The sequence below is a fragment of the Apis mellifera genome, linkage group LG15 (genome assembly GCF_003254395.2).
Source record: "Apis mellifera strain DH4 linkage group LG15, Amel_HAv3.1, whole genome shotgun sequence".
In the NCBI taxonomy this organism is placed as follows: domain Eukaryota; kingdom Metazoa; phylum Arthropoda; class Insecta; order Hymenoptera; family Apidae; genus Apis; species Apis mellifera.
Genome location: NC_037652.1, coordinates 9,515,745 through 9,526,869, shown reverse-complemented (window position 1 = coordinate 9,526,869; position 11,125 = coordinate 9,515,745). Strand labels below are relative to the sequence as shown.

Below are 11,125 nucleotides of genomic sequence, written 5' to 3'. Positions count from 1 at the left end.
TATAGAGATTTAAAAATTCTATCTTCTCGAACGTTGAGATTGTTGCGACGTTTCTTTAAATTTTCTTGCGCGATTCGATTATTCCATTGAAAAAAAAAAAAAAAAGAAATCGTCGTAAAGATATATTGCTTTAAATTTAATTATACGTACGTACGTATATCCATTTCATCGTATTTTTCTTTCTCTCTTCTGATATGCGACGTTCGGAATTAATTAATTTAGCCGTTCGTTCGATTCGGTGAAGCGTAGTGATAAAAGATTGACGACTTTATTAATAATTATTGTATAAAACGAAGTAACGAAATATTAAATAATATATTGTAATAATAATTGCGAATAAAATGTATCGATTGATTCATTTTCGATTTGGAGGTAGATATTGGTTATCCGTCGACAAAGTGCTCTTCCTGTAATCCTTTGAAGAAGATTTTTCGTCGTGCGTCGAGTTTGTTTTTCTTTCCTCGGATGGAGATTCGAACGTTACTCGTTTTAACCATGATACGTCTAACGGGGCGAATACGGCGATCTGAAATCGATTTTTTACGTTAAAGTATCGAGTAATGAACGATTCCGAGAAGAATAATTGAGAAACGTCTTACTTGATTCGTTGGAAGACATCCCGTATCTCGACTATAAATTCCAGCCAATTCGTAAAAACCGTTTTCGTTTTGACAAGCGAGAGGACTTCCGATATCCGTTTCGCAAACGTTGTTAATTTCTTTCTTAGGTGTACCGCAAATAATTCCTTCCACGTCGTTGACTTCCAAATTTGTCCTTAGCGATTGTTCCTCGCAACGTTCCCTCGACAATATGTCCATGTCGACTGCGCGCATGATCGCACCGGCGTAATGTGCTGAAACCAAACTTGCGATTGATCGATCGATCGTTTCGATTCTACTCGATTATTCGTACGATTCCTGGGTATTTTGTCTGATTATCTTTGTGTTACGAATCGAACGTGCGAAAAGAGAATTAACGTGAACGTGCGTCTCGTTTAATCGTATCGTTTACGAGATACGATGAATTTTATTAGCGTTCGAATAATGATATCCGACGTGCGAACGGCGATAAGTAACGTATTTATTATTAACTAAGTAAAGGAAAATGAACTCGATGATATTTTCCTTTGGGATTTTTTGGTTCCCGAGAGAACGAGTTTACGAGGTGCTTTATATTTATATTTATACGTGTATAAATACGAATGGTACTACCTTGAAGGATGAATTTTCCCCAACCGGTTGAGATGCACGATCTGTCGTCGTTTCGTGATAGATACTTTGAATCGGGTAAACACAAAGGATTTATATGAAGATCGAAAATGATGGGACTGTTGAGATGTAACGTCGCTAGGTCGTATCCTCCGTGTCCTTGGTTGTAATCGGGATGTATACTGATGGACGACACGTTGATGATTTGGAAAGGCAATGGTTCGTCGCGTTTCGATTCGTATCCCAATTTCCATTCTCCTAACTTTATCGAAACGTCTTCTGGCGAGAGGCTTGATCGATCGATAAAATATTTCGATTAATGAAACGTTATCGTGGGGAATGGGTCTAAGTTGATCGAAATTATACTAAAAATAAAAGATAAAAATTGTAAAACGTGAAAAGAGATCTAACTTTGTCCGTCGATCGATTGAATATTTTGATTGTCTCGAAATTTCTCTGATTTTTTTTTTTTTTTTTTTACGTGAATCGTGAATCGTAAAATTTCAACTATTATTCGTCGTATTATTCCAACTATCTCGACGATCTATCGCTTTCTTTCTTCTGTTTCAAGGTCGTAACTTGTACGTTCTTCTCGAATACGTTTAAACGCTCTTGAAATATTCGCTTGAAACGAGTTGCCTAAAATAATTTCCTCCGTTCTTTTTGTCTTTTGAATTTTGTTATTTTATTCTCTATCTCTCGAAAAGAATCTTTCGAAAAAATTTTTATATAAAGATTAAATTTAAACGTTTACGCGATGAAAATGAAAAAAAGATGCATCGTTGGCGTAGTTTTTTTTTACCTGTCGACGCAGTTAGCCGCTGTTAATACCTCTTGAATACCGATTAAAGCACCGGAACAGAGAATTTTTCTTTCCTTAGAATGTAAGACCATTGCTTGCCATGGAATTTCGGCAAAAATTGTTTTCGAATCTTCCATTTCGGATTCTTGTCGTATCTGATGATTAAAAAAAAATGTTTCTTTCTCTTTTTGAATAAAGTTTCGATTTTTAACACGTACGTATATGTGCGTACGTTTCTTGATAAATAAGTAATTTAATGTAGCATAATACGTAAAATATTCTTTATCCTTTAATATTCTTTAATAAATAATATCCTATATGTACGTAATATGATTACGTATATATATTTAAAGTACGAAAATATAATTTTTTTCAATTTTTTTCATTTTTGCGTTAAAGTTCGTTTATTTATTATTTAAATAATCTGCGTATCTTCGAATATAATTATTTGATTAACTTTACTAGAAAAATTTTTTTTGAAGGAGAAGAGAGAGATGATAAAAAATTATTATTCGCTCTCGATGCATTTTATTTCTACGAGTTGAATCGAATGACGTCAAGACGTTGATTCTTGTTTCGTCGAACTTGTTGACTCGACCTTTGCGAGAAATTGTCGAAAATTTTTTAAATCTTTAACTATTGTCGTTGAAAGAAGAGACGAGAAGAGTCGATCGATTCACCGAGAAAAAAAAATGATTCCAAGAAAGAATTCGATTTCGATAAAAAATATTTTATACTCGATATGTTACGTATATATATATATATATATATATATATATATATATATATATATAGATGATTTGCAATTTTTTTAATTATATAATAAAATTGCAAAAAAAGAGAGAAAAAAGAAGAAAGATTTTTCGAACACGAAAATAACACGATATAACGAAAACTTATTAAAGATTGAGAAAAGTTTCGAATTGCGCTGTATACGAAAATTGAAAATGTATCGAATAAAATAGTTTTTTTCTCGAAACCTTTTGCTCGTTGATTAATCATTTTTGAATTCGAGATCGTTTGAAAGTTTTCGAATATTGTGTATGAAATCGTTGAATTTACGAATCTATCTATAAACTTTATGGATTCAAAAATATATATTGTCGTAAAAAAAAAATCGAGGTAAAATCGTTCGAGGAAAAAAAAAAATTATTTTTTGAATATTTTTAACGTAACGATACAAATTTAACCGAATAAAAATCGATAAATTTGTATATAAAATATTACTTTTTCGGATTATCGAAAAATAGGATACGTAAAAAATTATGGAAATGGACTATTTGAAAATATGAGAAATAAAGAAAAAAAAGGAAAAAAATGCGTGTATCGAAAATATCAATTTTCGAATCTATTTCTATATCTTTATATATGCTTGTTTGTCAATTTTTAGTTTTCGTTTTCTAAGATTTTTATCGCGAAATGGGATACGTAAATATCTATGGTGATATTTATATAATGATGTAAACTCGTAGACGCGATTACGGTCGCGAGTATATGTGTGTAAGTAAGTATAGTATTCTGCTAAAAACGAGTCTCGCGTGATGGAATAGAGGCAAGAGGGGTCCTTCGCTAGGATCGTCTATCTCGATTTTAACGCTAAATCTACCTCTACCGATCGAATTGATCGTTTACGCCTATTAAACGTATTTAAACATTATCGTATCGCTATCGAACTTTATAAATTTTCCTAAAATATACGTACGATATATTCTTCGGTATTTACTTCTAATTTCTTTTTCTTTTTTCTAAAAGATATTTGTAATTTGTTCTGCCTACCGCGATCGATCGATAAAAATATTTTATTTAGCCTTTTAAATATGTACAATCGACGCGAAGAAAAGGCTATCTCGAAGTCGGATGATAATTGAAAATAGTAAAAACAAGGGAATACACGTAGAGAGTATAAACTCGAGAAGAAAGCATCGCGGTCGATTGTTGAGCGGTTGTTTCTGTCGAAGACTAAGTGAGATTTATTCGATATATATGCGGTCGAACAAACCGGACAAATTTGGCATAAAATTCTGGTTATATGATAAATGATGTATAATAAATGGATTTTCTTATTTGCGAAAAAATGAAAGAAGAGAATATTCGATTCCGTTTGGAGAGTTCGTTGTTCTGAAGCTGATGGAATCATTTGCGGAATATAGAAGGAATGTAACGATGGATAATTTTTTTACGTAATATATCACTGATCGCGAAGCTATGTGCCAAGTTCCATGCATAAGTCGATAGAAATCGAAAAAAGTAACGAACGTGTATTGAAAACTATTAATTTTTATAATAATACAAAATTCGATGTAGATGGACGGGATGACAAAAAAATACGGTGTGAAATCGAGATCTTATAAGTGTAAATATCACTCCAGATATTTTTCGATATTTTGGACCTAACTGGAATAAATATCTGGATTTTGTATAAAGAAACAACGAGTGAAAATATTTCGAGGAATTTAGAAATTTTTATTTCCATTGACTACAGAGCTCGACGCTGCGTATCAAGAATCGCAAGAAAACCACGTACTGAAACTATGGACAAGTTTGAATTCGTACGTAAAACTTGTAAAATATTATAAAGATTACGAAACTACGAAAATCTGTTCGAAATATTATAAAAATAAAAATATGCGTGTGACGAATGTATATTTGAAAATAAAATAATTTGTAAAAAATTATTTATGCAGCGAAGTTGAATAAGATATTTCTCTTACTGAATAAAAGTTTAATTTTATTTTTTTCTATAAATAATTTTAGATATGCGTAATGTAGAGTCTGATTTATTGATCGGATATATTGAAAATTAATCTTTCGGAAATATATTATATGGGAAAAATGAAATTTTGGTTTTTTGAGTTTATAATTGAAATTATATATGAAAATAAATTTGGACGAAATTTTATGAAAGTTCTTTGTTTTATATATGTTTGAATGATATTGGTAATGAATTAACTATTATCTATTATCGTTGAATCGTAAAAATGATAATTTTTTTGATTACCGATCATTTTGATCGACCGCGGAAGGAATAAATATATAAGAACTGTCGATAGGTTTAGCGTTAAACGTTTCGTTGATGATCCTGATACCACGCGCTATGTAACAATGGAAGAACTATAATTTAAATATTCGAAATTGTAAAAATTATTTGTCATTTATGAGCGTTATGTTAGGATAATCGTCTGACACTGGAAGCTAAAATATTTTTGAAACTATTAATTATTTTGATATAATATAGATATATCTAGCTTATTCGTATACAATTATTATCTTAAGTTGAATACGAAATTATGTTTATAAATTAAATTATCGTTACATCATTGTCGTTAATTACAAATCGTAATTAGCTTACGCTTACGAGAAATAAAAAAAAAAATGTTTATATATTAATACATTCCGATACTTTGAATTTTATGTCGATGCATCGAGATTTGAATATGGATCGCCGTTTTATTCCCCTCTCTGTCGCGATCGAATTGGTATACGTGACGAACACAACGTGACGAATAGAAACGAAAAAAAATGCGTATGAAAATAGGCGTTTTCTCCTGTGTTAACCGATCGGATCCGCATTCTTTCCGTGAGAAAGATTTTTTTCAACGATGAAAAAAATTGTCCAACTTATGGTAACTTCGTAGAAAGACCGTAGGAGATCGTAGAAAATTCGCGCGATCGAATTCGGTACAAAAAACGAGAAGAGATTGAAAGTGCGAGTTTTTTTGAAAAAAAAAAACATGTACGATGATCCAAAGTCTCTTTCTGGATTATCGCTCGTTTTATCGGAAATCGAAAAACGAGCGCGATATACCGGCTAGAGCGTATAACGAATAAATATATCTATTATTGTATCTATTCGTACTATTTCCAAATTATAAAGATACTTACCTTATTTCTAATGCCGCATTTTATTTTTCGTTGCACCGCATTTTTCTCGTTTTGACTTACGATAGGTGGTATTAAAGTTTTGGTGAAAATATCTGAATTTTCTGGTACCAAAGTGGGTTCAAATTTTTGTTCCATTTTTTTGGATCGTTGTTCCATGGGATGATATTTTACGATTGTTTTGCTCGTTTTAGATTGTGGTGAGTTGGATGGTTTCGCTTTTGCGATATTCAAAAACGTTGGAAATCCTTGTTCGTCGAATCCACCGGAATAATTTGCTGGAAGATTCCCCGTTGGCCAAGGATCCGTGTAATTGGGATCTCGACAACATTTGCCGATTATTCCGTTGTCGGGATTTTGACAACTCTGTGAAAGAACGAAACGTATTTCTTATAACTTAAATTTCGCGAGAATTGAATAAAAATATCTTTAAATATGAAAATGATTCTAAGATAATCGATGGAATAATTTGAACGATTGATACTTTGAATATTATTATATATTAAAATATTAAGAATAAGATATCCTGGAATGGATAAAACTATTATATACGTATATATGTACGATGTATTTGATCGTTTGAAATTGATATTATATACGTATACACCTGTATGATGTATTTTAAGATTTATTCTTATCCTTACTTACGCTCGTTGGAACGCGTCGTAGAATTTCTTTTTCCGATAACGTAACGGGCTCTGAACTGATCGTACCGTCTATGGTGCAAAATTGTTCTTCGACGCATAAAAGAGCAGCTGCGCAGCCGATCTGCGTATGAGTTGGAATTGCAAAAATATCTGAAAATTTAAACGAGAAATGTGTTATTAAGATTTAATCGAATCGAAATTTAGTGATAAAATATTTCTATCGTGTATCGTGTTTGTTATTCCTTCGTTCTTTGATGATATATCTGTACTAATTATTTTATTTTGCAATCGACAAATTAAGAAATAATATTGAATAATTTATACGATTTGCCAATTATTACGATATATTCTCGTATTACGTAATGTATCTAGAAAACTATGAATATCGAATAAGCCGTAATGTGTTACTCAAAGTTATCCGATTCGGTCTCCGGATTTTTTTTAACGTGATTTCTACCTAACGATATTTTCTACGTTGTCGAATTTTGAAAATAGAAATTAAATACGTTAAGATTGATATTTTTATAAAACGTATAAGGTAAATTTTTTTCTTTTCTTTCGAGATGATATTTATCGAATAAATAAAGCAAAAGTTTTGATGCAAAAATGGATTATGAATTATGGAGATTTTTCTTTCGATCGAATCAAATTATTTGTTCGCTCGTTTCAAGAATTAATGATTTAAATATTTTCTTATTACGTATTATTAAAGCATTCTTTTCGCATTCACGTGGTATAAATTATTAATTTCTGTTCATTATCGATTTATTTTCTTTCCTTCTCCTGGATAAATATAAAATGATAACGTTCGAATAAAGAGAAAAAGAAAATGGTCTGAACATTTTTTTATACGATGAATTAAAATTCGGTTTATAAAATTATTTTGTAATGTTTATTCTATATTCTATATTCTATATTCTATCGTGAATTTATAATTATGTGTAAGATATTGCGTATAATATTTTTTATTGATACGTGATATCTTGTTAATTCTTTTACGTATTATATTAAAATAAAAATATGACGAATAAAAATATTTTAAATAAATATACTTTGTATGGAAGATCCGATGGGATTTGGTTCAGTTTTTTCTATCTTTTCGAGCGCAGCTTGAACGTTTGTGGACGGTTGCCCCGTTTGAAGACTTATACTATTGTTAGATTTATTTTTCACGTTTCTTCCAGATGTTTCGAATCCTCTTTCCAATTCCTTTTTTATCGTACAACAAACTTGATCGTAAACTCTGCATTGTTGAATCTGTGTTATCGTTGTAACAAAATTTTCTGGTAAAATTCGAAACTTAGATATGTCGCGGAATAGGCATACGTATTAATACGTATTAATGCATATGTTATAAATTATAAATAAATATAAATAAATCTTCTTAAATGTAAAAAATTATGGAAAGAATTAGAATATAATTTATTTATTTTTTTAAACGCATAAAATGTACTAATTATAACGATATATATAAGTAAATTGTAATATTTCGAAAAAGAGCGAATGATATTTACCTTAGTGGATGAGGAATAAGAGATATTTTTGGCGTAAAAGATATAGCCATTTACGCAATTATTTTTGTTGGTGCACATTCTGTTTGGTCCGATACAACTAATTGTAAAATCATTTTGTTCTTTTGCTAATTTTACGTCATCGGATAGAAAATAATTTTCGTCCGTTTCTTCTCGTTCGTAATTTTGTTGAATATTTTCGAATAATAATGTTTTTTCCTGTTCGGAACTTTGAAATATTTCATCTTGTTCTTCTGGTTGAAATATTACTTTTTGTTGTTCGGATGGTTTAAATGTAACTTGTTGTTCGTAATTTTGAAATATGATTGATCTCTGTTGTTCAAAATTTCGATGTGCTATTCGAATAGAGAGACGATAATGATAATAATAATAATAATAATAATGAAAAGATGAAAATCAAATTTTTTAAACGTTTTGATTAATTTTTGATATTGATATTTCGTTTCTTTGTTATTAAATTTTACTTTTATTTAGAATAAAATAATCTTGATATTCTACCATATACGTATATATATCCTATATTGAAATATCAGATTTTTAAGAAATCGATTACGATATGATACAGACCTGTTTGAGAAGTTTCGGTTTGAAGTGAATAAGGAAGTCCGTTTGTTGAAAAAATAATGGTAATTAATATTAATGATCCGATGAGCATTTCTTTTGTTTTTTATTATATAAATCTGCAAAAATCTGAAAAACAAGGGATACTTGTATACGATAGAAAATTCGGTTATCGATATATTAATAACATTGTAAAATTATAATAAACAAATAATTTATAATTTAATATACATTTCGGTAAAAGGATTTCATTTTCTTAATCATATTTTTGATTTATTAATCGTTATTCATTATCGTGTATTCGATATCGATTGTATCGATAATAAAATTATATTTTTGCATATATTTCAAATTTCTTATTGTTTAATAATTTTTCAATGATGACGATTAAATATGCCAAATTAAACGTATACGAAAAAAAGAGGCAAAAATTTATATACGTTGTATGATAAAAATCATATTTTAATTTCGAGTGCCGAAAAAAAAAGATAAAAAAGATTGAAAATACTGAATATGTATACGCTTGTATTCGTACGCATTCGTGACTAAATACGTACGAAGAAAATATTGCTATATACGTATATATGTAGATATTATAAAAATGCTCGAGAAATTGGGGCAAAAGTATAGGACAAAAATATGAAATTTTAATTTATGGAAAAAGGAAGAGCCATCACCCGGAAATAGCTGATCCAGGCCGCATCGCCTCGATCGAAAGAGAAAGGAATACACGTATATAGAGATTCACGATTTTTACTTTTCTAATGTCCTACATTCCAAGAATGATATTTTGGAGCTCGCGTCATTCTTTCGTCGACCTCGAGAGTGTTTCACTTTGCCTCTCTACCTCTCTCTCCTACTCTCTTTACTACTCTCATTTATTCATCCATTTTTATTAGTAATTATTATTTATAGATGTAATTTTTAAAATTTTACCATCTATTTAATCGAACGCTGTGACTATTTTATTTATATTTATTATATTTATTATAAGAATTTAAATAAAAAATTTAATTAAAAAAATAATATATCATATTTCATATTTTTATTCCTAATTCAATGAGAGAGATCTCTTTGTTTCTTAATGTTACGATATCTCGCTATATTATTTATTTTCATTCGCTATGTAAATAAGAATAACTTTCGAAAAATTAAATAACTTGTGATAAATTATTATGAAGTTGAAATTTTCAAATTTTTAATTTTCATTTTCATTTCTTGTTATAATTGCAAGTGATACATTGTATTATAAGTATTGTAAGTTATATGATACGTATGTTCGTATATCTTGAAATTTTCGCGCATATATTTATCCGCGGTAAATAATAAATTTATAAAATAATTTTGATTAAAAAAATCATATTAATTATACATTAGTTTTCTATAATAATAAGAAAAAAATTTTAATGAATAACGATTGATATTGATTCTAAATAATTTATTGATAATAAGTATACATGTTTTAAATTCGATTATTCGAATAAATTACAAGAAATAGATATAATAAATATATTTTTATTTCGAGAAATATTATTCGAAAAGAAAGAAATTAAGAAATTTTTTAATTATAATATCATGGAAAAATGGAAATAGAAAAATTATTACGAATATTAATAAGTGAAACGAAATTGAGTGTAGATATATTTTCGTTTATATTCGTTAAAAAAGCGAGAAAATCAATAATATATCATAATTTTACAAAATGTGAATAAATAATGTGAAAAAAATAAAATTAGAATAGAATGAAAACGGTTGGATATGAAAATGTTGATAATAAAAATAAAAAATAAATTCTACTTCGAATTATGTTATTTAGTATTCCAAGATTTGGAATTTACGTTATTTATGAAACTTAACGGAGAAAGATATATAAAGTATTATAATTTTACGAATGGAATATCTAAAAATAATGGTACTTACCTATATCCGATAGATCCGTGTGTGATCCGAATATCGCTAAATGAAATTTACTTTTCCATGTGATACCTAAAAGAAAGTTAATAAAACTGGTGCCGCTTTAGTATTCGTTCTTCTTTTATATCGATTCGCTGATCTTCGATATCTCCCTACCATCCGAATGCCAATTGCAACCTTGTACCTACTTATTTTGGACGTATCATCTTCAAAAATTTCTTAACAATCGGCAAAATAGTTTTCCTAATTTATTCTTTCTTTCTCTCTCTCTCTCTCTCCCTTTTTTCTTCTTCTTCCGTTGAGTTCCTTTCCATTTTTCCTCGCCCTTATTTATCTATAATGGATACGAATATTTATGAATAAAAAGTTTTAATGTTGTTTATATTATTATATTCTTTATTGTACATTATTACTTTACATATATTTTATACATAAAAAATAACTTTGTTTTACATAATATAACGAAACAATTGTAATGTAACTTTTCATTCTTCTGGATTATTCTCAATTATTTTGAATCTTTTAAGCGAAACAAATTAAGAAATAAAAAGTGATTAATATAAAGTATTAATATAATTATAG

The 11,125-nt window shown here is 28.8% G+C and overlaps 1 protein-coding gene across 1 annotated transcript; it reads right to left on the bottom strand.

Moving 5' to 3' along the window:
• Nucleotides 1-229: 229 nt before the first annotated feature.
• LOC724917 (inactive serine protease scarface) lies at nt 230-10,678 on the bottom strand. Its single transcript, XM_001120817.5, has 10 exons — nt 10,550-10,678; nt 8,636-8,758; nt 8,051-8,403; nt 7,589-7,793; nt 6,538-6,686; nt 5,893-6,255; nt 2,011-2,165; nt 1,212-1,498; nt 600-853; nt 230-526 (listed from the first exon to the last, which is right to left on the bottom strand). The coding sequence occupies exons 2-10, from the start codon at nt 8,721-8,723 to the stop codon at nt 356-358; spliced, it is 2,025 nt and encodes a 674-aa protein (XP_001120817.2). The 5' UTR covers nt 8,724-8,758; nt 10,550-10,678; the 3' UTR covers nt 230-355.
• Nucleotides 10,679-11,125: the final 447 nt, after the last annotated feature.